Source organism: Lissotriton helveticus, chromosome 8 (assembly GCF_964261635.1).
Source record: "Lissotriton helveticus chromosome 8, aLisHel1.1, whole genome shotgun sequence".
Classification (NCBI taxonomy): Eukaryota; Metazoa; Chordata; class Amphibia; order Caudata; family Salamandridae; genus Lissotriton; species Lissotriton helveticus.
In genome coordinates this window covers 1,720,283,118-1,720,309,799 of record NC_136069.1, presented here as the reverse complement: position 1 = coordinate 1,720,309,799, position 26,682 = coordinate 1,720,283,118, and the positions used below count along the sequence as shown (strand labels likewise).

Genomic DNA, 26,682 nt, shown 5'->3' with positions numbered 1-26,682 from the left:
CGACAGGCAGCGGGCCGCTACCCCCACACAGGGCACAATTCCCGAGTCCACGAGGCCCACAGGGACATAAGTGATTGTTCCTCGAGCCTGAGAGGCTCACGGCGCCCCATTTGTTTAGAGCCCTGAGAAGCTCAGAGGGGGCATTTTGTTGTGCAGAGCCCCGAGGCTCCAACGTTGGCCCCATCATCCTTGTCACAGCTGCCCAGCACTTTGTGGCCAGCTGCTCCGTTTAGGCCCCTGAATTTGGGACACAGGGCGTCCTAGCCCCAGGGAGGCCAGTTGGCCTAGGGACAGTCACAGGTGGTGACTAATGTGATTTTTGCGCAATTGTGTTCTTTGATACACCTCTGAATGTTTTTAGGTATCATCGGCCACTTGCATCAATATTGCCGTTTGCGAATCCTTAATTGCGAAAATTAAGGAATCGCAATTAAGAATTTGCAAACGGCAATGCATGAATAATTCGCATTTTATTTTAGCGATTTCTTATTTTTCCTTAATTGCGATTCACAATTTGCGAATCGCAATTAAGGAAAACCCTTCCCGCTGATTCCTATGGGCCAAGAGGCCCATAGGAATCAATGGGAATGCATTTACAATTTGCAATTTTCAATTTGCGAATCGCAAATTGAAAATGCTATTTCAAGGGTGCAGGGGGGTCCAAAGAACCCCACCCTGCACCCCTGAAATTAAACTTAAGTGCAATGTACACACACACATGTCCCAATGACATGTGTGTGTGTGTAAAATGCAACTTTAAAAAATGCATTTTTGTGCATGTTTGAAGGTTTTCGGTAAATTAGCACGAGGTTCAACCTCATGCTAATTTACCACTTCCAAATTGCCAATTCGCAATTTAAAAATGATCATGCATTGCATTTAAGAAATCGTAAATCGCGATTTCTTTAATGTAATCACAATTTTAGAAATCGCAACATGATTGCGATTCCTAAAATTGCGAAATACATGATGCATTGCAATTTTGATAATTGCATTCGCAAACGGCCAAAAATTGCGATTCGCACCGTTTGCGAATGCAATTATCGTTGATGCATGTGCCTGCATTTGTTTTCCTTCCCTGCACATCTGAATGTATGTTATGCATTATGTGTTATGTGCTTATACCCCTACTTGTATTGTGATACTTAGGTGGTTGTTCTTACTAGTACAGGTGGTGCTAGTGAGGTCCTAGTTCCCTCGGAGCCCCCCAAAGAAAATGAAGAGGGCCTCGGAGCCCCCAACAGAGAATGAAGAGGGCCTCGGAGCCCCCCCCATAGAGAATGAAGATGGCCTCGGAGCCCCCCCACATAGAATGAAGAGGGCCTCGGACCCCCCCAGAGAATGAAGAGGGCCTTGGAGCCCCCCCAGAGAATGAAGAGGGCCTCGGAGCCCCCCACAGAGAATGAAGAGGGCCTCGGAGCCCCCCACAGAGAATGAAGAGGGCTTCGGACCCCCCAGAGAATGAAGAGGGCCTAGGAGCCCCTGCAGAGAATGAAGAGGGCCTCGGAGCCCCCCCCACAGAGAATGAAAAGGGCCTCATAGCCCCCCCCCCACAGAGAATGAAGAGCGCCTCAGAGCCCCCCACAGAGAATGAAGAGGGCCTCCGAGCCCCCCGCAGAGAATGAAGAGGGCATCGGAGCCCCCCGCAGAGAATGAAGAGAGCCTCAGAGCCCCCCGCAGAGAATGAAGAGGGCCTCAGAGCCCCCCGCAGAGAATGAAGAAGGCCTCTGAGCCCCCCGCAGAGAATGAAGAGGGCCACGGAGCCCCCCACAGAAAATGAAGAGGGCCTCGGACCCCCCACAGAGAATGAAGAGGGCCTCGGAGCCCCCCGCAGAGAATGAAGAGGGCCTCGGAGCCCCCCCACAGAGAATGAAGAGGGCCTCGGAGCCCCCCGCAGAGAATGAAGAGGGCCTCGGAGCCCCCCGCAGAGAATGAAGAGGGCCTCGGAGCTACCCAGAGAATAAAGAGGGCCACGGAGCCCCCCGCAGAAAATGAAGAGGGCCTCGGACCCCCCACAGAGAATGAAGAGGGCCTCGGAGCGCCCCGCAGAGAATTAAGAGGGTGTCGGAGCCCCCCGCAGAGAATGAAGAGGGCCTCGGAGCCCCCCCGCAGAGAATGAAGAGGGCCTCAGAGCCCCTCCAGAGAATGAAGAGGGCCTCGGAGCCCCCGCAGAGAATAAAGAGGGCCACGGAGCCCCCCATGTCTCACTGACATTCCTCGGCCTCGTATCCAGCAGCCGGTCTGTTAACAGCAGAGAGACTGGTGGGGGAGGTGCTCTCACGGGAAGGAACAGACCTGCCCTCTAGTTAAGACCTCTTCCATTTGAGCCCAAATACCAGAGAAACAGGCTTTAAAAAGTGCCCCTCGGCTCCATGGCAGGGGCTTCTTTCATGACCATGGATTGGGGCGTGGGTACCCCCACTTCACAAACCTGACTTAATTCACAAATGTTATTAATGGGTGCCTTTATCACGACATTAACAGAAAAGAGGCAATCATGTAAACATTTAAATGCATTTTTAAAATATGTGTGAGCCCCACCTACGACGTATATTAGAAATCAATGATATGATAAGAACTGCACAGCTCTGTACCTCAGTCTCTGTAGTTTGCAGTTTGGATGTTTGAGGCCTTCACACAACTTCTTCACTCCAGCGTCTCGCAGCTCTTGATTCCAGCCCAGGTTGAGCTTTATGAGGGATGTGTTTGTTTCCAGGACAGAGGCGAGGTCTCCGCAGCATGAACCGGTGAGGGAGCAGTTCCCCAACCTGCAGGAGAGAAGAGACACGGAGAGGAGTAAAGCAGAGCACAGACAGGGGCGTCACAGCTTCAGTTTCATCTTCATTTCCTTCCCGTCCTTGACTTACTCCCCTCTAGGGACACATCCCACCTTACACATCCAACCACGCCCTGTTTATAGAGGAACCTCAAGGGGGAGATCTCAGACGAGCAGAGGCGGAGCTAAATTCACATATTTATAAATATATTAATGTGTGTTTCATGCTGGACACTCTGCTGCGGTGTGAATAGTGAACTCACAACTTGCGGCGACCTGCCTTTAATACACTGCTTGTAATGTCGGTTAGATAAACATGTATTCTCATCTCCTTCATCAATAACAATAATAATAAAATCCAGAGCATAAATGAAAGGCTTGTTTTTAAAACCATTATTGGTAAAATAGCACATCAGTAATGATTTAAATTTTTAAATTTGTAATGAGTTATGCCTGCCATAAAGAGCGAATTAACATCCGCACAGCCTGACAAGGCCAGAAATTCACTGAAAAAAACAAAGGTTAAAGTGATGTTAGGTGAAAACGTAATGTTTTGTACTAAAAAAAAAAGAGCTATCTCTCGGCCTACGTAGAACAGAGGGGTGCGGAGCTCTGACAGCAGAGCTATCTCTCAGCCTACGTAGAATAGAGAAGTGCGGAGCTCTGACAGCAGAGCTATCTCTCAGCCTACGTAGAACAGACAGAGAGGTGCGGAGCTCTGAGAGCAGAGCTATCTCTCGACCTACGTAGAACAGTGAGGTGCGGAGCTCTGAGAGCAGAGCTATCTCTCAGCCTACGTAGAACAGACAGAGAGGTGCGGAGCTCTGAGAGCAGAGCTATCTCTCGACCTACGTAGAACAGTGAGGTGCGGAGCTCTGAGAGCAGAGCTATCTCTCAGCCTACGTAGAACAGACAGAGAGGTGCAGAGCTCTGAGAGCAGAGCTATCTCTCGGCCTACGTAGAACAGAGGGGTGCGGAGCGCTGACAGCAGAGCTATCTCTCAGCCTACGTAGAATAGAGAAGTGCGGAGCTCTGACAGCAGAGCTATCTCTCAGCCTACGTAGAACAGACAGAGAGGTGCGGAGCTCTGAGAGCAGAGCTATCTCTCGACCTACGTAGAACAGTGAGGTGCGGAGCTCTGAGAGCAGAGCTATCTCTCAGCCTACGTAGAACAGACAAAGAGGTGCAGAGCTCTGAGAGCAGAGCTATCTCTCGACCTACGTAGAACAGAGAGGTGCGGAGCTCTGAGAGCAGAGCTATCTCTCGACCTACGTAGAATTGAGAGGTGCGGAGCTCTGACGGCAGAGCTATCTCTCAGCCTACATAGAACAGAGAGGAGCAGAGCTCTGAGAGCAGAGCTATCTCTCAGCCTATGCAGAACAGAGAGGTGCAGAGCTCTGACAGCAGAGCTGTTAGAAAGGCGGTCCCTGGGGAGGCCGAAGATGTCTGACTGACCACTCCGAGACCCACCTCTCCGTATGGAGTTGCCCGAGCGCCGTCGAGAGGCCTCCTGGGTGAGGCTCCTCTCCTAGAATCGTAACAGCAGAGCAATCACACCACTACAAAGGGACACCACGCAAGAGGATAGTTTCTCAGAATCTTTATCAGCAATAACGATTGGTTCTTTCGGCCATATGTACAAACGGATCGAGGGATCCTTAAAGTCTCGGTAACTGAGGGAAAGGGGTAGCGGGACAGTCTTAGTACCAGCCTGGTACGGGGACACCCTACGCACAGCTCTCAATCCTCGAGCTGGGGGGTTCCGCAAGGTCGGGCCGTGGCAGCGCCAGCAGGGCTCCAAAGGGGGTTTCAGCGAGGTCGGGCCGCGGCAGCGCCAGCAGGACTCCGAAGATGGTTTCAGTGAGGTTGGGCCGCGGCAGCGCCAGCAGGCTCCCAAGAGGGTCGAGGTTCAAGGTAGTGAGTTCTTCTCGGGGTCAGCCGCTACAGCGTCAGCAGGGCTCTCGACTCCAGGATACAACTGCCGACCCATTCCAGAGCTGCCCCAGATATAGATCTGGAGTCCTTTGATGTCCGGACCCTCGCGCTTGGGGGTCAGAGGGTCCGGGATGAGAGTGTCCAGACACCCAGCAGGGGGGTGGAGCCAGCGCCCAGGGAGGCCAGAGGGCGATCGAAACCAGGCGTCCGGGGACAGCTGGAGGGCCATCGAAACTCCCCTCCTCCTTGATCCGTCAAGTGGCCGCTTTACCACCTGGTCGGATCTTGGTGCCTCGATGTCGGGGCTTCGCTGGGGCCGCGGCCGAGTTCGGGCCGGGGCCACGTGGTCAGGACGTGGAGGGTCCAAGATGGAGTCGGGGCCTGAGATGGCGGCCCGGGATAGGGATCGGACCAGCGAGCAGGGGTCGCCGTGTTCTTGAGGGAGAGAGGCGGGGGTCGCCAGGAGGGTCGGCTCTCGTTGAGGGTTGGAGAGGTAGTTTCGTTGGGGAGGACAGGGGTCGCTGCTGTCCAGGGCCCGCCATGGGGGAGGAGTGGGACCACGCCACGAGGCCGGGTCCCCCCCAGCTGAAGGCGGGGAGAGTCACCCATCTTCTTGGTTGTTCTCCTCGTCGAGGCGGAAGAAAAGGGACAGGCCGTCGGCGTTGGCGTGGTCGTTGCCGGGGCGATGTTCCACAGTGAAGTCCATTCCTTGGAGGGAGATGGACCATCGCAGCAACTTTGGGATTTTCCTTCCCATTTGCATCAACCACCGCAAGGGCCGGTGGTCAGTTTTCTGAAGAGGTAGGGCCGGAGTTTCTTGAGGGCTCACACCACGGCAAAGGCCTCTCGTTCAATGGTGCTCCATCGTTGCTCTCGGGCCAGCAGACGTCGGCTGATGAAGGCCACCGGTTGATCAATTCCTTCGGGGTTGATTTGTGACCGCCCGACACCGTGCTCCGAGGCATCGGTTTGGAATATGAATTCCCGGCTGTAGTCGGGGGGTTGGAGCACGGGGGCAGTGCACATCGCTGTTTTCAGTGTCTCAAAGGCGGCCTGACACTCGGGTGTCCAGTGCACCTTCTGTGGTTGCTTCTTGGAAGTGAGTTCGGTGAGGGGGCAAACAATGCTCCCATGATTCTTAACGAAGCGCCGGTAATACCCAGTGAGCCCTAGGAAGGCTCTGACTGCTGTCTGGGTGACCAGGGGTTCCCAGGCCATGATGGCGTCGATCTTGGGTTGAAGGGGAGCCACATGGCCGCTCCCTACTTGGTGTCCCAGATAGGTTACGGAACCTTGGCCTATCTGGCATTTGCCTGCTTTGATAGTTAGTCCGGCCCGTCGGAGGGCCGTCAGGACCTCCCAGAGGTGCTTGAGGTGCTCGGCCCAGTGGAGGCTGTACACCGCAATATCGTCCAGGTAGGCGGCGCTGAACTCTTCTAGCCCAGCCAGCACCTTATTCACCAGCCTCTGGAACATGGCGGGGGCGTTTTTCATCCCGAAGGGCAACACCCTGAAGTGGTAGTGGCCATCGGGGGTTGAGAAAGCGGAGCGCTCTTGGGCGCCAGGGGTGAGTCCGATCTGCCAGTAGCCGGACGTTAGGTCGAATGTGCTCAGGTAGCGGGCCGCCCCCAGGCGGTCGATAAGCTCATCGGCCCGGGGAATGGGGTATGTATCGGTCCGGGTGACGGCGTTCAACCCCCGGTAGTCTACACAAAATCGCAGTTCGGGAGTGGCGCCAGGGCAGTGGCTTTTGGGACCAGGATGATGGGACTGGCCCATGCACTGTCAGAGGGTTCGACTACCCCCAGGGCCAGCATCTTGGAGACCTCCGATTGGATGCAGGTCCGAACTCGGTCGGGAACTCTGTAGGCCCGGTGTCGCACAGGCAGGCTGTCCCCGGTGTCGACATCGTGGACGCACCACTGGGTGACTCCGGGGGTGAGCGAAAACAAGTCTGTGAATTGACCCAACAGCTTTTGGCAGTCCTGGCGCTGTTCTGGGATCAGGGCGGAGGAGAGGGTGACACCCTCGACGGAGCCGTCCTTCTCGGAGGTGCTCAGGAGGTCCGGTAGGGGCTCGGAGTCGTCTTCGGCCCCGCCGTCGGTAGCCATCAGCAGGCTAAGTTCCGTTCGGACGAAGTGAGGTTTGAGCCGGTTGGTGTGGAAGACCCGGAGGAGGTTCCTGGGGGACTCCATGTCCACCAGGTAAGTGACAGGGCTCTTGCACTCCACCACTTTGAACGGCCCAGCCCATTTGTCCTGGAGGGCACAGGGTTCGACCGGAGACATGACCCAGACCTGTTGGCCCGGCTCGAACTCAATGGAAGAGGCGTTTTGGTCATACCAGCATTTCATCTCCTCCTGGCTGGCCTCGAGGTTGGCTTCGGCAAGTTCCCGGAACTTCCGGGTCTGATTTTGGAGGGTCAGGAGGTACCGGTAGACGTTGGGGGGAGCATCCTGGACTGCAGCCTCCCAGCCCTCTTTGACCAGGCTGAGGGGACCCCGGACGAGGTGTCCGTACAAGAGTTCGAAGGGGCTGAATCCCAGGGATTTCGTAGGGACCACCCGCCAGGCGAAGAGGAGGCAGGGCAGCAGCACGTCCCATTGGCGTCGCAAGGGCTCCTCCAGGCCCATGATCATTCCTTTGAGAGTTCGATTTAAACGTTCTACCAACCCATTCCCTTTGGGATGGTAGGGGGTCGTAAACTTATACGTGACCCCGCACTGTTGCCACAGGTAATTCATGTATCGGGAAATGAAGTTCGTACCCCGGTCACTGACGACTTCTCGAGCGAAGCCCACCCGGGAGAAGATCCCCATCAGCGCCTGGCCCACCACGGGGGCCGTCACAGTCCAGAGAGGGATGGCTTCAGGACAGCGGGTGGCATGGTCCACCAGGACGAGAATAAAACGGTGTCCTTGGGAGGTGCGGGGCTCCAGAGGCCCCACAATGTCGATTCCCACCCGCTTGAATGGGGTGTTGACGACGGGGAAGGGTTGGAGGGGGGCCTTATGCTTCCCTCCACTCTTCCCGCTGGCTTGGCATGTGGGGCAAGTCCGGCAGTGATTGTTCACATCGTTTCTCATTTTCGGCCAGTAGAAATGGGTCACCAGGCGGCTGTATGGCTTGTCCTGCCCCAGGTGCCCGGCGAGGGGCACATCGTGTGCCAGGTTCAGGAGGAAGTCTCTGAATCGGAGGGGGACCACCAGCACCCAGCCGGCCCCCAGTTTGGCAATCTTTTGTTCGCTGTAGAGGAGATCGTAGTCCCAATAGACCCAGTGGGACCCCGATGAGTCTCCGGCGGCTTGAGTGGCGGCTTGCTGTCGGATTCCCTCGAGGGAGAGACAGGTTTCTGTTCTTGCCGGAACTGTTCTCGTGTGGGGCCACCTTCTTGGCGCCAATAGGCTAGTTCCGGGAGTTTGCCGAGCTCAGCAATTTCTTCACTGTTGGGCCCCAGTGGGTCGGGCTATGGGTCGGTGTCTTCGGATACCGCGGGCGGCGGAGGTGCGGGACACTCTGGGTCTTCCGTCGGGCCGTCTTCCGTCGGGGCGGTGCCCCGGGCGGCCATGGATCGGGTGGTCGCACAGACCCACTCGTGAGGGCCTAGCATTCCCAGATGCTCTCTCCGCTCGATGTGGGACCAGGGGGAACTTTCTAGGTCGTTCCCGAGGAGGCAGTCCACGGAGGCATCGTCCCGGACGGTCAATTTCAGCATGCCCGACACCCCTCCCCACGCGAAGGGGATACGGGCCATCTGGCACAGGCTCTCGGAATTGTCCGCCGACCGTACTGGGCACAGCACATTGGGCAGGATTTGGTCGGGGGTCACCAAGTGGCAACGGACGGCCGTCACGCTGGCTCCAGTGTCGCGGAGGGCTTCGGCCCGGTGCCCATTAATGGTGACCCATTGGCGGTACTTCTGAGTGTTGCCCGGGATCGGGGCCCGGGGGATCATGTCTCTTTCGCCTAGACATACCCAGGACATAGCGGCGGGCTCCCACTCCGTCTGCTCGTGGTCATAGTTCTCTTCTTCGCCCCTTTCTTCTCCCTGGGCGGCGGCAGCGATCTGGCGGTTTGGAGGACAGGTGGTGCCGGGTCGTTGGTTCATCGGGCAGAGGGGGTCATTGGCATTGTGACCGGGCCGCTGGCATCTGTGGCAGGTAACGTTCGGGCGGGACCCCAGCCGTGCTGGGGGGGTCCCTCGTCTGGCCAGGGATGGCGAAGTGGGGGTCGGGGGCAGCCCCGCGGGGGAGTCTCGGTTCCTGTTCTGGCCTCCTCCGCCACCTTGCTGCCAGTGGTTCCCCGGGGAACCTCGGCCGTAGTCGCCCATCGGGCTCCGGGGGACCCGGGTGCTCACCCATCGATCGGCCTCGACGGCGAGTTTACGTGGCTCGGTCAGCTTGCTGTCTAGGAGATGCTGCCTGAGTTCGATAAAACAGTTGTTGGAGAGGTGCGCCCATACAATGAGGTTGAACAGCTGCTCGTAGGTGGTGACCTGGCTGCCTTTGATCCACCCCTCTAGGGCTCTACTATAGAAGTTCACGTACTCCACCCATGTAGTACTGGGGAGTTTCTTACAGTCTCGGAATCGCTGCCGGTACATCTCGGGGGTGAGTCCATAGCGAGTAAGGAGGGCGGCTTTCATGTGTTCGTACGAGGTCATCTCGGCATCTGGGAGTTCTAGCAGGGCGTCTCTCCCTTCTTTGATGAACTTCCCCCACAAGCCGGCGCCCCAGTCTTTTTGTTGTACTCGATGAGAGGCCATGGCTACCTCGTAGGCCTTAAACCATTGTTGGATGTCGTCGTTTTTGTAGTATTCTTTGACGACATCTTTGGGGATATGGACCTTCGTGTCCGCAGGAGGAGGTGGGCTCCGGTTCACGGAGGCGCTGGCCTCACCATTTTTGGCCTTGATTTCAAGTTCTTTTAAGACACGTTTGTGCTCGAACGTGAGCTTCTTCTCCTCTAAGTCTCTCTGCCTTCGTTTCTCCTCCAGGTCTCCTTGCAGCCGTAGTTGCTCAAGGGCTATCTTTTTCTTGGCCAGCTGTAGCTCTCCGTCCAGACGGAGTCGGGCGAGCTCCAATTCGTGGAGCCGGCTCCTTTCTCGCTCTCGGGCGTCTTCGTGGGAGAGGCCCGTGTCTAGGTTTGTAGGTCTTTCCTCCGCCGGGGTTGCGTCGGTCTCCGGGTGCATGTTCGGAACTGTGTTGTCTTCGCTCTGGGGTGGCGTCACTCCTGCCTCCACCCGTGTTTGTAGGGCCTGCTTGAAATCCTCCTTGGTGTTTAGACCAGTGGTAGTGATGCCCAGGTCCTTGCAGGATTGTTTCAGTTCTTTGTGGTTGTAATCTTCCAACCGTTCTTTCTGGAACTCCGCGGTTGGTCTGGTTTCTTTGGTAGTCATGGTTGTGGTGTGTTTCTGTCAGTAGCGGGTGAGTCACTCTCTGTACGATTTGCGTCGGCTCGGATCGCATCGCCTGCCACCAATGTTAGAAAGGCAGTCCCTGGGGAGGCAGAAGATGTCTGACTGACCACCCCAAGACCCACCTCTCCGTATGGAGTTGGCCAAGCGCCGTTGAGAGGCCTCCTGGGTGAGGCTCCTCTCCTAGAATCGTAACAGCAGAGCAATCACACCACTACAAAGGGACACCACACAAGAGGATAGTTTCTCAGAATCTTTATCAGCAATAACGATTGGTTCTTTCGGCCATATGTACAAACGGATCGAGGGATCCTTAAAGTCTCGGTAACTGAGGGAAAGGGGTAGCGGGACAGTCTTAGTACCAGCCTGGTATGGGGACACCCTACGCACAGCTCTCAATCCTCGAGCTGGGGGGTTCCGCAAGGTCGGGCCGTGGCAGCCCAGGGAGGCCGGAGGGTGATCGAAACCAGGCGTCCGGGGACGGCTGGAGGGCCATCGAAACTCCCCTCCTCCTTGATCCGTCAAGTAGCCGCTTTTCCACCTGGTCGGATCTTGGTGCCTCGATGTCGGGGCTTCGCTGGGCCCGCGGCCGAGGTCGGGCCGGGGCCACGTGGTCAGGACGTGGAGGGTACAAGATGGAGTCGGGGCCTGAGATGGCGTCCCGGAATAGGGGTCGGACCAGCAGAGTGGGGCGAGTAGCTGTCGCAGTGTTCCTGAGGGGGAGTGCCGGGGGTCGCCAGGAGGGGCGGCTCTCGTTGAGGGTTGGAGAGGTAGTTTCGTCGGGGAGTACAGGGGTCGCTGCTGTCCAGGGCCCGCCATGGGGGAGGAGTGGGACCACGCCACTAGGCCGGGTCCAACAAGAGCTATCTCTCGGCCTACGTAGAACAGAGAGGTACAGAGCTCTGAGAGCAGAGCTATCTCTCGGCCTACGTAGAACAGAGAGGTGCAGAGCTCTGAGAACAGCAGAGCTATCTTTCGGTCTACGTAAAACATGGAGGTGCAGAGCTCTGACAGCAGAGCTATCTCTCAGCCTACCGAGAACAGAGAGGTGCAGAGCTCTGACAGCAGAGCTATCTCTCAGCCTACGTAGAACAGAGAGGTGTAGAGCTCTGACAGCAGAGCTATCTCTCAGCCTACCGAGAACAGAGAGGTGCAGAGAACTGACAGCAGAGCTATCTCTCAGCCTAAGTAGAATAGAGAGGTGCAGAGCTCTGACAGCAGAGCTATCTCTCAGCCTAAGTAGAATAGAGAGGTGCAGAGCTCTGACAGCAGAGCTATCTCTCAGCCTACGTAGAACAGAGAGGTGCAGAGCTCTAACAGCAGAGCTATCTCTGAGCCTACCTAGAACAGAGCGGAGCAGAGAACTGACAGCAGAGCTATCTCTCAGCCTAAGTAGAATAGAGAGGTGCAGAGCTCAGAGAGCAGAGCTATCTCTCAGCCTAAGTAGAATAGAGAGGTGCAGAGCTGAGGTACTGGGTTTTTCGGAACCCAGTGGTGTCAGGGTACACCCTAAGACCTCGGGTACTTTCCTGATTCAGACACAGAAACTCAGAGTCTTCTAGGTGAAGTCAAGGATCGAATTTATTGGCTGCAACCAAGTAACAGGCGTCCTAGAAGTACATCACGATGTATATTCTCAGGAGACTGCTCAATCTTACAAAGCCAGTCTTCTCTTTTTATACAAAATATTATGCTTCAGGCAATCATTCTTAGATTTACATTTGACCATTCATATATTTTCACTACAAAGAAAAAGCAGAGTCATGATGACAAACCCACATTTCAGTTTGTCCATCCCACAACAAATTACCCGGCAAGGCCCAACATTTTCATCAGATATCGGTGGACCCCAATAAAAACGGGCACCTCCTCCTCGTAAAGCAAGTCGTAGAGAAAGAAACAGAGACAGGTGTGAGCAAGATTAGGCAGGGTGTGTGTGTGATGAAAAGGTTTATGTCAGGCTGTGCCTTGATGCTATCTTGCTCGGCCACTGGGAAAGGAACTGGCCGGGCAGGTTCGGCCTGGGCGATGGTTCCAGCTTGCCCAGGTCGCAGAGAAGTCAACCAAGGTGTATGTGTCCTTTGGAATCATGTTTGGTTTTAATCATTGGCCTATGTGAGGGCAACTCACAAAATGGCTGCCGTTCACAAAATGGAAGCCGAGGGTTCAGGACGCAATTTACGATTTCAAGGTGAAATCGTCACTCGAATATGACGAAAATGCTTGTACATAGTGTACTAGCCATTCTCGGTCTCTTGATACCAAAATCGTCATACTACGACAAAGTTTATTACACGAGTTCAGAATTTTCAGAACCACAAACCCTCCTTTTGCCCTTACATAGGCAATTAACCTATCTCATGCTAATCTGAGTCCAGGTCTATATTCCTAAAGTCATTGAGATGTTGCTGTAACATCATCCTAGTACTTAGCTCGTCTCTTGATACAGGTTTCCTTACACATGATGTAGCATAGAGGCCACATATTGCAGGAGCACACCGCACGCACAGACAGAACAGGAAAAGAATGGCTAAGACCATCCCAATGACCATCAGAATTTTCCATCCCCAGGCGGATATCAGTTCCCAGAACCAACCCATTAACGACCAATCTCCTTTATCCACATGAATAGATTCGGAAATCTTATGCAGTTTGGAGATGGCCTGGTACACTGTTGGAGCGTTATCTGGAATGAAAACACAGCAACTCGATTGGATCAATTTACATACCCCACCTCGGTCTGCAAGTATGACGTCTAATGCGACCCTGTTCTGAAGGGTCATGAGACGATCCGACTGGAGCTCAGCAGTCAAATTACTAAGGGCACCGGCAGTTTCAACCACGGTAGATTCAACCACCCTTGTCAATTGCCTTATGTTCCTGCTGTTAACCATTGGTCCCCAGAACGGCAGAAAACCCTTTACGAAGTCCCCAAATTCTTGTCCTGCTGTGTCTTTTTTGCTGAAGACACCTCTAACTATCCTTTGTCTTGTGGTAATCTGCCGCCACTGTGTAGGTGGGAGGCAACAGGAACGAAACAAAACATGTGCCCGAGAAGTTATGGGGCAACCATGTATAGGCTCTATTGTGGCAGATGAAATAGGTACCCTTAGCTGCTAAGAACGAAGGGGAAGTCTGGGATGCAAAAACATACGTTTCAGTACAGATACTCTTCCCTAGCTGAGCTCTGGGATTCTTGCCAGTACCTTGCAGACACAGGTGACCCGGATGGGGCACAATCCAAATCGGGGAAGATCTCTCAGCTTGCTGTTTCTCACTCAGAGTAGCTCCATATCCAGTCACGTTCCATCCTATATATACTAGTGTCTCATCTCTCGGGATAGTCTCGTAGGAAATATCTTCCTTAATCATATCTACTATACCCTTAACTAGAGCACTATTCTTAGGATTGTCTGTTACAGAACGTAGGGGGTAGACTTCATGTGCGTAGATAAACATTGTTCTGTATGCCCACACAGAACCATTGTGGCTTAATGGCAGGACCAGATAAGGGATACCTTTATCCGTTGTGTGAGGCATAAGACCACACACCCAACAGTTAGTCATGTTCATTACTAGTTGGTGTTGGTGCAAAAGCTGAACGAAGGAGTTATTAATAAACTCTAATCTCCTAGCGGATTCAAGTTCAGGAAGGGGTTGAAAAGAGTGTGGGGAAACAGTAGAAGGAGGAGGTATGGGCTGTGCAGTGGGTGCAAATGTCACTCGAAAAGAGAATAAAACATATCCTATTAAAAATATCATTACACTAAATAACATGAAAATGCATATTATAAAAAGCTTTTCTTGGTCATCATTTTACATATTCTGCTTTTGAAGTTAATTTCTTTGGCAGGTCTCTCCATCTCGAAAAACTCCATCCTCTCTAATATGCTGCTCACGATGGTTGGGTGTTCTATGCTAAGGAATGCTTCTGTCAGTCCAGGGCAACTCCCTTAGACCAACCAGAACTGTCGACCTAACGTCTTCAGCTGCACCCCAAAGACTTTGGGCAACCGCGACCCTACAGTGGAACCCGGATGGTGGTTCGAAAAACAAAAATAAAAATGTTTCTCAGATGGGAGAGCTGCACTTTCAAAAATAGCAATAAAAAAGGAATGTCATTTTATTAGTTCATAGTTCTCGGCCTCAGATTATATCTTTGTTTTCCAGGTATTGTCTGGTCTCGGAAAAGGAGTTCAGGTTCTGTAGTGTCCAATCGAATTGACGGCGGCACAGCTGCTTGCAAGAGATTGTCACTTTCTTTCTCAGAAATTGTTCCTTTTATACGTGCATCACTGAAAGGTGAAAAACGAGGCACGGTTTCAGTCTCTGAGTCGGCGACACCCTCCTGGACCCACTGGTCGTACGGCAGAGGCAAAGGCACCCTCTTACAATGTACACCGTGGATCCAGTGTTTCTTTCCTTCTACACGAACAGCTGATCTCGTTGACAGAAGGACGAGGTGTGGTCCGGTCCACCGTTGCTGGTCGTTCTTTGTTCGCTGAACGTTCTTCACCAGCACCCAGGATCCAGGGTCGATCTGATGACCTGGAGCTTCAGAGGCTTGAGGCAGAGTATCGTGAACCTGTTGGTGTAAAACACGCTATTTAGCCGTCAATTCGTGCAGATAGTCAAGCAAAACAGGGTGTTCGATTTCACTAAATTTTGTGGGCCTTGGCACTCCCCATATGTTGGCCGGGCGGCCAAAAACTATCTCGTATGGACTAAGTCCCACTTCCGAATGCACAGTCATTCTGGTCGATAGGAGTGCTAAGGGCAGAGCGTCAGGCCATTTAAGACCAGAGCTCGCTTGAATTTTGGCCAATTTAAGCTTAAGCGTGCCATTATAGCATTCTACGAGTCCAGCTGATTGAGGGTGATTTGCAGCGTGAAATTTCTGGTGGATGCCTAGCCCTTCACATACTTTCTTCATCACTCGACCCACAAATTCACTCCCATTGTCACTCCAGACCATTCTCGGCATTCCAAATCTAGGGAAAAACTCTTTCACAAGGGCTTTAGCTGTGTATAAGTCAGTATTGTCCTTTAGGGGGTAGGCTTCTATCCATCTTGAAAAGGCACAAACAACGAGTACGTATTTTAAATTGTTGCACCTTTCCATGTGGATGAAATCGAACTGCAAAACCTCGAACGGATACGTAGGAGGCGCAAAATGACCAGCTGGAGTTGGGGTTCCCCTACCAGGATTGTATTTCAGACACACCATGCAATTCTTGACCACATTCTCTGCACACTTGTGAATTCCAGCATTTTGCCATACCGGAGCCAACAACTTGCAAATCCCTTTCACACTGATATGAGCCATTCCATGGGCCATTGTAACCACTGCAAGCACATACGCATCGGGTAACAACCATCTCTGATGTTCTGACAATTCGATCCAACAACCATTGGCATCCATTTTACCCGTACTTTCTCTCCACGCACTCAACTCTTTCTCTGTAGCTTCAGCTTGAATAGACTTCACACTATTGTGTCTTCACACATTCCAACGTCACCAATCCATCTTGCAGGGCCCGCAACATACATTCGGCTCATCACATCCCTCGCTGTTTCTTTTGCGATTTCGTCTGCAAATGCATTTCCACGACCAACATCATCAGTCACCTTCTTGTGTGCGCTACAGTTCACAATCGCAACTTGCAACGGCAAAGTAAGTGACTCGAGAAGCTCATTCACCAACTGACCATGCTGTATCTTAGCTCCATGCGAGGTCAGGAACCCACGTTCTTTCCACAATCGTCCAAAACTGTGAGCCACACCAAATGCATACTGGCTGTCGGTATATATGGTCACTTTCATTCCTTTCGACAACACACACGCTCTTGTAAGTGCAATCAACTCTGATGCTTGAGCTGCATTATGTAGGATACGTGCAGCTTCAACAATGGTATGCAAAGTCGTGACAGCATATGCTGCAGTCGTATCACCATTCGGAAGCTTGAAGCATGAACCATCCACCCATAAGGTACCATCACACTTTACAAGAGGAGTATCTTGGAGGTCTATCCTCCCTTTCCTTTCTTCTTCTGTTCTGAGAAAACAATCATGCCGTTCAGAAGCATCTGTCTCTGCTACAATCGGCAACAACGTAGCTGGGTTTAGTATGTTGCATCTTTTTATGTGCACATGACTCGCTAACAATGTCAACTCGTAACCTGACAATCGAGCACTAGTTAAGTACTGTGTCTTGGTCCTGTTTAACAACGTGTCCACTGCATGTGGGACCATTACAATTAACGTGTTATTCATCACTAAACCAGCAGACTGCCGAATAGAAACAGCTGCTGCCGCTGTTGCTCTTAAACAACTCGGCAATGCTTTAGCTACCGGGTCCAAAGTCGACGAAAAATACGCGCATGGACGCTGTTTGTCTCAAAACAACTGTGTCAACACTGACAATGCACAACCTTCTTTCTCGTGGACATACAATGTAAAGGGCTTACTGTAGTCGGGGGTACCCAACACAGGAGCCGAACATAATGCATCACGCAATTCAGAAAAACTTTTCTGACACTCTTCAGACCATGAGACGGGATTCGGTGTATCTTTACAGGTTAATGCCACCAAAGGTTTGTCCAGCAAGGAAAAATTTGGTATCCATTGTCTGCAATACGATGTAATGCCCAAGAAAGCACGCACTTCTCTCTGTGTTCTTGGCACACTCAATTTCGCTATTGCCTGAATTCTTTCTGGGGTCAGTTTCCTTCCCTCCTTCGATAAGAGATGACCTAAGTAGGTCACTTCTTGTCGACAATATTGCAATTTTGAGAGAGACACTTTGTGATGTAAATCACACAAATGACGCAACAATGACAACGTGGCTTCTTTACAGATTTCCTCAGTATCTGCAGCAACAAGCAAATCATCAACATACTGAATGAGGGTAGCGCCATCAGGTAAAACAATCGTATCAAACTGTCCTTTTAAAGCTTGACTATATATTGATGGACTTTCACAGTAGCCCTGGGGAGCGTGTTTGAAGCGGAAGCTTCGACCTCCTAAACTGAAGCCGAAAATATCCCTACTCTCCTCGGCAATCGGGATGCTGAAGAAAGCATTCTTCAAGTCAATCACCAAGAACCAGGTCGCTGAAGCTGGAATCGTAGTCAACAGGGCAGTGATATCAGGAACGACTGGAAATTGTGGCACAACTATTTTATTGACCTCTCTAAGATCGATCACAAATCTGTAAACAGGTGGCTGGGAAGGGTCAGCTCGTTTCAAAACAGGCAGAACAGGACTATTGCAAACGTTGCCTCTTGTTTCTTCAATCACATCTTTTTCAATCAAATCGTAAATGATCGCTAGCAAAGCTTTTTCACCTTCAGTAGAAATTTTGTATTGGGGAATGCGTGGCATTTTAACACTGGCTTTCAATGTCACAACATATGGCGGTATTTCCAAAAGACCTACATCATTAGGACCAGTAGCCCAAAGAATTTTAGGAAGAAATGACAATTCTGTCGGAAGTTTGTCCCTCGACAAATACATTGGAGAAACCACTTTCTTACCCAGTGTAAGTTGTACCCCCGAAGGAGAACAGTACAAAGTCGCATACAATCTTTTTAACATATCCAATCCCAACAAGTTTTCACCACAACCTGTCGTTAGAATAAGGGGTGCTTCAAATTCGCAAGGTCCAACAGAAAGGGACAAATGGTCAGAAATCGGGTTTCTAACTGGGGCGCCAGAAAAACCTACTGATACATTCATTTCGCCAGACAAAGGTGCGCCAGGGAGTTTTGAGTGCATAATAGAACTCTTTGTAGCACCAGTATCCAACAGAAAAGGCTCTGACACACCTGATGTAATCACCTCAACGTAAGGTCCACTCTGATCTACTGGAACTGAAACAACTCCCTCTCTTTGTCTACGGCTGTCCTAGCAATCATCACCTTCCATATGCTCATCTTCTGCATAGTAGTCATCAGCATAGTACTGAGCTGTCCTACCAGACGCGTTATTCTGCTGATCAAAACTATTCATTGTATTTTGAGGCGGAGAGGAACGTGCATTCTGGGGGAAATTTCCACGTCCTCTACCTCTGGGAGCCTGCTGAACACCTCGACCTCGTGCACCAGAAACACCATTCATACGCTGTAATAAAATAGGACAACTATACTTGAAATGACCCTCTTCCTTACAATATGAACACTGATTGGGACCTACAGGGACACGTGGTTGAGTATACTCGACTCTTTGCGAGTTCCTCTGAAACTGTTGAGGTTGCTGATAGTTATTTTGATAGTTACTCTGACCACCACTATTTTGACCACCACATGGCGGACACACTTGCTGTAACAGAACCTTCGTTTTTAACTCTTTAGTTTTCTTCTCTGCTCTATCTTTCTCATCTTTCTCTCTATTTTCATAATACTGTGCAGTAGCCAGTATTTGTGCTGAAGAGGAAACTGCCCAAGAACTCTCTGAATCCTTTAACTTCTTACACAACTCGGGAAGCAAATTATGCACAAATTTATTGACGAACAACCGTTGGCCACCTTCTGTACTCATATCCTGACCACTGTGGTCGACAAACGTTTCCTCAAACCGGGTGAAGAAATCTGACACCGTTTCATCTTTCTTCTGCTTACACGCAGACAATTTATCCCAATTCACACGCATCGCAGGCATTAAAGTTTTCATGTAATTAATGATCCTACCAGGGAGGTCTGCTACTAAAGGCTCAGGTTTAGCACCACCAACTTGTCGGGCATCTGCAGCAGCAATATTAGCCCATGAGTCACCTAACTCTTGATCATGATCTGCATGACGAATTTTTCCCCATAAAGGCTGTGGAACAACATTCCCAAACAACATGTCTATGTCGGCTAAATTCATGATGCATGAACCTGCAGTCTGTGACAATTCCTTGTAATACCCTGCAGGATTTTTACGGGGATCAGGCAATGTCTGCTTAAGGGCTAAAACTTCAGCTCGCTTCCATGGAACATGTACCCAAACACGCTGAAAGTGTGGCAGAATAACCGGATTAGCATTTGGGTCTCCTTCCCTCCATTGTGGGGGAACTTCTCTCATTGGGTATTGTCTTACCTTCTTTTTGGCAGAGGAATCAGACTCAAACAATAACCGAGAAACACCTTCAGTCGCAACTGCTTTCTTAACATCTGAACCCACAATTGCGCCTTTCCCAAACTCGAACCGTACACGACACAACTCAGGCAGGTTAGGCTCCAAATCATTCTCTTCTAAATCGTCACTAAGGAAAGTACACATTTTCTCAAAAACGTAACTCTGCTTCAATGCTTCCCACTGATGGAAGACATCCATAACAGACTCTAGCCCGTACCTCGTCGGGTCGGTAACCCATTTATGTGCTAAATAATTCAACGTTTCCTTCTCCCTAGAATCAGGCAGTTGGCTACGCAACTGTTTACGCTCTGTGACAGGAGTCGGACTTGTCGCTCCAAAGAGAGGGTATAGAAGACTAGTAACAGTACTAGCCACTCTTTGTCACACAGAAGGAGAAGTCGATGAAAAGACAGGCGGAAAAGCAGAGTGAGGCAAGGCAGATGCAGAGGCAGTGTCAGGAGGAGTACCAGAAGTGGGAGTCGATATAGTAGTCAAAGTTGTAGGAAGTAAAGGTAGAGCAGATGTCAAAGCTGGTGGCTCTTGAGGAGGCTGCACCGGAGGAATAGGAGCCAACTGGAGAGCAGCTGGTGGTTGTGGAGGAGCAGGAGGCAATACAACCAAAGGTTGCGCAACTAAAGGTTGCGGAGGTGTCGTAGCACTCTGCGCATAAGGGGGTGGCGAACTTAACAAATGCGACATTAGGGGATCTCGTTCAAGGTCTTTTGCTGCATCTTGCTGAAGAGGCGGCAAAACTGGATAACATTTATCGATCACCATTTTATGTTGCCTGTGCAACTGCTCACTCATCTGTTCTTCTTCGTTATCTTTGAACTGCATAGCAGCTTGCATTATCGAGATACCCCTTTCTCTCTTATTTTTCTTCGCTAATTTAATTTCCATCTGTTTGGCTTCCTTACGCCATAGGCGGAAAGAGTTAAACATCGCCGGCCGGGCTTTCTTCTTATAAAGTTTAACTTCGAGGTTATCTAAGATTTCCGTGTCAAAGCTACCATATTGGGGCCATTTTAAAACACCATCTTTTCTGGTGTATTTGATCCACACTTCATTATATGTGATGGGGCCTATGCCATGTTTCACATACAGTTCATAGGTCGGAGTTCCAATCGGAGGAACCGGACACGAGTCCTCCAATCGGGAATCCCTATTACTACCACAACAAAACAAATGTCCAAGTCTGCTAAGACCAGGCATCTTCCCTCTCTAGTCTAGCTTCAAACTTCAAAGGATTAACGATTACGATAGTCTCGTGAATACACGAGTCCTTCGGCTTTGGTACTTGCAAGTTCCAAATCAAAGATCCCAAAGGGAATACCCAAAAACTAAGAACCAACTAAGGACTGAGAGACGCTCCACTTATACTTAACTGAGGTATCGATGACGTCACCAGAAGACTCGTCTATGGTTTCGCTCTACCAAACATCAACGGTCCAAATCAGGGCGATAGCCAGGGCAGCAGTCCTTCGTAGCCGCCGGGAAGCGGGGAACCTCGCAGCAAAGACTTTTGGACCACGTCGAAATGCAGGGATCGATGAAGTGGCGGCTTTCCTCCAGAATTTTCACACAAAGCTCCTCGAGAACCTCTGGCTTGGACCGGTACCGTTGGTATCGCCCCATGTTGGGCGCCAGCTGAGGTACTGGGTTTTTCGGAACCCAGTGGTGTCAGGGTACACCCTAAGACCTTGAGTACTTTCCTGATTCAGACACAGAAACTCAGAGTCTTCTAGGTGAAGTAAAGGATCAAATTTATTGGCTGCAACCAAGTAACAGGTGTCCTAGAAGTACATCACGATGTATATTCTCATGAGACTGAACAAACTTACAAAGCCAGTCTTCTCTTTTTATACAAAATATTATGCTTCAGGCAAACATTCTTAGATTTAAAGTAGACCATTCACATATTTTCACTACAAAGAAAAAGCTGAGTCATGATGACAAACCCACATTTCAGTTCGTCCAGCCCACAACAAATTACCCGGCAAGGCCCAACATTTTCATCAGATTTCGGTGGACCCCCAATAAAAATGGGCACCTCCTCCTCGTAAAGCAAGTCGTAGAGAAAGAAACAGAGACAGGTGTGAGCAAGATTAGGCAGGGTGTGTGTGTGATGAAAAGGTTTATGTCAGGCTGTGCCTTGATGCTATCTTGCTCGGCCACTGGGAAAGGAACTGGCCGGGCAGGTTCGGCCTGGGGCGATGGTTCCAGCTTGCCCAGGTCGCAGAGAAGTCAACCAAGGTGTACGTGTCCTTTGGAATCATGTTTGGTTTTAATCATTGGCCTATGTGAGGGCAACTCACAAAATGGCTGCCATTCACAAAATGGAAGCCGAGGGTTCAGGACGCAATTTACGATTTAGAGGTGAAATCGTCACTCGAATATGACTAAAATGCTTGTACATAGTGTACTAGCCATTCTCGGTCTCTTGATACCAAAATCGTCATACTACGATTAAGTTTATTACACGAGTCCAGAATTTTCAGAACCACAGAGCTCTTACAGCAGAGCTATCTCTCAGCCTACGCAGAACATAGAGGTGCGGAGCTCTGACAGCAGAGCTATCTCTCAGCCTACGTAGAACAGAGAGGTGAAGAGTACTTACAGCAGAGCTATCTCTCAGCCTTTGTAGAACAGTGAGGTGCGGAGCTCTGACAGCAGAGCTATCTCTCAGCCTACGTAGAACATAGAGGTACGTAGCACTGACAGGAGAGCTATCTCTCAGCCTAAGAACAATAGAGAGGTGCAGAACTCTGACAGCAGAGCTATCTCTCAGCCTACGTAGAACAGAGAGGTGCAAAGCTCTGAGAGAAGAGCTATCTCTAGCCTACGTAGAACAGAGAGGTGCAGAGCTCTGACAGCAGAGCTATCTCTCGGCCTACGTAGAACAGAGAGGTACAACGCTCAAAGAGCAGAGCTATCTCTCGACCTACGTAGAACAGAGAAGGTGCAGAGCTCTGACAGCAGAGCTATCTCTCAGCCTACATAGAACAGAGAGGTGCGGAGCTCTGACAGCAGAGCTATCTCTCAGCCTACGTAGAACAGAGAGGTGCAGAGCTCTGATGTGAGAAGTTGGCCTGATAGGTGATGTTTCCAATTCTGGAACCACCTATTATCAGACCAAACAATCCCTTATGGTGTCAGGTTGTAAGTCAACCTTGTTAGACAAGCTATCCTAGGGGTAGCATGGACTAAGCAGCCTAAAGGCTTAACTTAAGAGGTCGTGTTAAGCGAGCTGTTTTACCACATACAATCCTGTAATATCAAATGAAAGGACACCACACAAGTATATATTATAAAAATATATGTGTTTATTACTAAAAACAATCCCCAGTATTCTTTATGAATAAAGGGGCACAAGCGTTAAATCAAAAGCACAGTTTAAACATACAAGTTGCGACAATTATGGATGAGGGCGGGTGGCCACTCAAACCATATACTAAACAAGTGGTATAAGAGATACCAATCGAACAGTGGTTAGGCCTAGGGCCTAGGGAATCGCTGGGAGCAGTCAAGACAAGCAGTGCTGAAGTCGGGAAAGGCCCACGGGATTCGGGAGCAGTGCGGAAAGCGCACGCATGCACCAATGTTAACCAATGGTGCGTAAAAGTTGTAAAGTTAAAGTTTAAGGACACTTCCGCTGAACCTAGAGGAACAAAACTTAAGACACAGACCCTAGAGATGTGTACCAGTGTGGGAACACCGGCGGAGCAAAGTTACCTCACCCACAGGAAGCGGGTGCACAGGGTCGAAGTTGAGTCGGGTTTCGTCACGCAGGCTCTTGGTGCTTGAAGCTGAAAGGGCTGCAGGCGGGGTGAAAGAGAAGTGTCCGGTGGAGTTCAAGGGTGGACTTGAGTCAAAAAGTACCTGAAAGCAGAGGGGACAGAGTCTGGGTCACTCAGCAGTGACCAGGGTGGAACCAGGACGGAACCAGGCAATGTCGGGCGCAATCAGGTCGCTGTCGAGGAGCTTCTCTCCGCTTCCGCTGTCACGTGGGCTCTGGGGCATCTACGATGTCCAGGAGCTGGTCACGATCTGTCCCACGCAGGCTCTCGCCGTCGGCGCTGTCGGCTTCAAGATTGGAGCAAACAACACTTGGCAAAAGCAATCCACGCGGAACCGGGAGATTGCTTCTCACTCGAACCAGGAGGGTCAGAGGGGGGGCTCCTTTTCAGGGGAGCTGGTGCAGATCTGGAGCAACCAGATTCGCAGGTCGATTTCAAGTTTTCTTTGGCACAGGGGCCACTAGCTGGCTGGCAAGTGACCTGGCGAACGCGTTGAGCCAAAAGTAGCAGAAGGGCCCCACGCAGCACTCGATGAGTGTAGAGGGGTGAGCTTCGGTGCAAGAGTGGCTCAGGGTTGGGGCTTCTCAAACCCCGGTGTACAGCTTCGAGGGTCACTCGTGGGCTGCACGGTCAGCGTCTCGTGGTCAATTCAAGATGGCGTGCCCCACGCTTCCGTTCGCCTCCACGGGTTTCAGCTCTGCAGGGACTGTGGATCGGGCTGTTGGAAAGCAGGCAGGCTTGATCTCGTCGATCTCTGTCGCTCGAGTTCCGGTGGGAACTGCAACAAAGTAGACGTCGATAGCTGGATGGTGCCTGTTTGCACAGGGTGGTCACCCCTTGACCACAAGGGAGATTCTTCGGGCTTCTACGTCGAGTAGGATGTCGAAGGGTCCAGAATTCGTTTCTTGTGTTTCTTCAGGATAATCTGAAGTGCATTGGCACTGCTCCCAGTCTTATACTAATTTAGGGGGCTGCATTACCTGCTAGGTCCCCTCCTATGGGTGGGACCCAGGAAGTGGGTGGATACACCCCCTTCCTTTGATCCAGGCCGCCCTGGCACGAGGGCTGGAGTGCCCCAGAACCGGTTTGGCCGGATTATGCAAGGGGCAGCCTTGTGCGCCCCAGGCAGTGTCTGGTTTCTTTCAAACCTCCCTGCTACAATCCACTATCTCCTGTCTGGGGGTGCGTGACACCTCCCTGTGACAGGAAACCCTTTGTCCAGGCCCCCTTGGCTGAGTTTCGGTCAGCTGCAGGGGGTCAGACCTGTGTCTGTGGCAGAGGCATCCATTTTGTGGATCCAAGGTCCTTTTAGAAATTAACCGCATTTAAGTAAAGTAACATGTCTTACCCCTCTAGAGGGGTGGAATGCTATTCCCGTCGCCAGAACTGGCGAGGGGATAGTATTCCAAATCGTATGACACCTTACACGACATGTTTTGATAAAGCCAAACCAGAGTTGCTATATAACCGCGAGGATTATAATGCACTTAAGAGTATATGGTATGGCATTATCCTGAAACAGCTTAGGGAGTTGTTCCCGACAGCTGCAGACAGGCTCAGCTCATGCTAGAGCTCCATCTCACATTAAACCACGCACTCTGCCTCCAGGATTGATGAGGCCTTCCATAGGAGTGGCTCACAGGTTTATATGTGTCCAGATATAGGTTTAGATATAGGTATACTATATCTAAGTAAGGAGTGATTACACCACCTTACCCCAGCTGAGTGATCAGCCAGTTGTGTCAATTTAAGAACCAGCCAGGGGTGGCAAAAGATATGCTGCAGCCTCTGGTAGGCCTTGGTGGCCCCTATGCCCTGGGCACCTATAGTGCATTATACAGGGGCTGACAAGGAGTACATTTCCAATTGTGGTATGTGCCTATAGCACATGTATTATTAATTTAGTGAGAGAACAGCAGGCTGGGGGTCTGATCAGCAGGCCCACAGCCTCAGTAGTCGAAAACCAGTGAAGCAAAAAGCAAAAATTTGGGGTGACCATAGGATAGCAGACCCTACTCTCCTACACAACCCCCCCCCCCCCCAAACGCAGGGACATTAAACTAACCTTGACCAGATAAGTCTTCATGTTCTAAGTGGAAGTACCTGGAGAGACCATCTGCATTACCATAGTCAGTCCCTGGGCGGTGCTCCACTGTAAAGTCCATCCCCTGTAGGGAAATGGACCACCTGAGCAGTTTGGGATTTTCACCCTTCATCTGATTGAGCCACAAGAGGGGCTTATGGTCTGTCTGAACTAGGAAGTGAGTTCCAAACAAGTAGGACCTCAACTTCTTCAGGGCCCAAACCACAGCAAAGGCCTCCCTCTCAATGGCTGACCAACGTTTCTCTCTGGGAGTCAGCCTCCTGCTAATGAAAGCAATGGGCTGGTCTTGACCATCTTGATTAAGTTGTGAGAGCACAGCTCCCACCCCCAACTCAGAAGCATCTGTCTGTACAATGAACTGTTTGGAGTAGTCAGGACTCTTCAGGATAGGTGCAGAGCACATGGCCTTCTTCAGGTCTTCAAATGCCTTTTGACAGCTAACTGTCCACTGAACCTTTTTTGGCATCTTCTTGGATGTCAAGTCATTTAATGGTGTCACTATAGACCCATAGTTTTTCACAAACTTTCTGTAATACCCAGTCAGGCCCAAGAAGGCTCTGACTTGTGTCTGGGTAACTGGAGGAGCCCAGTCCTGTATGGTCTGGATTTTGCTCTCCAGTGGCTGAACCTGACCTCCACCTACTAGGTGGCCCAGGTATACAACCTTACTCTGCCCTATCTGGCACTTAGTAGCCTTGATAGTTAGGCCTGCCTTTTGCAGAGCCTCCAAAACTTTCTTCAGGTGGATCAGGTGATCCTCCCAGGTGGAGCTAAAGACAGCAATATCATCTAGATATGCTGCACAAAAGTCATCCAACCCAGCAAGGACTTGGTTCACCAACCTTTGTAAAGTGGCAGGTGCATTCTTCAAACCAAAGGGCATTACCACAAACTGATAATGTCCACTAGGGGTAGAGAATGCTGTTTTGGCTTTTGACTCCTCAGCTAGTCTGATTTGCCAGTAGCCAGCTGTCAGATCAAATGTGCTCAGAAACTTGGCAGAAGCCAATCTGTCAATGAGCTCATCTGCTCTTGGAATGGGGTGAGCATCTGTCCTAGTGACAGCATTGAGACCCCTGTAGTCCACGCAAAATCTCATTTCTCTCTTTCCATCTTGGGTATGAGGTTTTGGCACAAGGACTACTGGGCTGGCCCATGGGCTCTCTGATGGCTCAATCACTCCAAGCTCTAACATCTTTTGCACCTCAGCCTTGATGCAATCCCTGACATGGTCAGGTTGCCTGTAGATCTTATTCTTCACAGGCAGACTGTCACCAGTGTCCACCACATGGGTACAACAGTCAGTCTGGCTGGGTGTGAGTGAAAACAAATGCCTGTGGGCCTGCAAAACTTGTCTGCAGTCCATCTGTTGCTGGTCAGTGAGGCTGCCTGCCAAGGCTACTCCATCAACTGAACCATCATCAGGGTTCTGAGAAAGCAGGTCTGGGAGAGGGTCACTCTCTTCCTCCTGATCCCCATCTGTGGCCATGAGCAAGCTCATGTCCTCCCTGTCCACAAATGCTTTCAAACGATTCAC

At 51.0% G+C, this 26,682-nt stretch overlaps 1 protein-coding gene across 1 annotated transcript in view; it reads right to left on the bottom strand.

Moving 5' to 3' along the window:
• Positions 1–26,682, bottom strand: part of LOC144774147 (NACHT, LRR and PYD domains-containing protein 12-like) — an 816,909-nt gene that overhangs the window by 242,053 nt on the left and 548,174 nt on the right. The window contains exon 6 of the mRNA XM_078659166.1: positions 2,595–2,768. Coding sequence (XP_078515292.1) covers positions 2,595–2,768 — 174 coding nt within the window. The remainder of the gene's footprint in view (positions 1–2,594; positions 2,769–26,682) is intronic.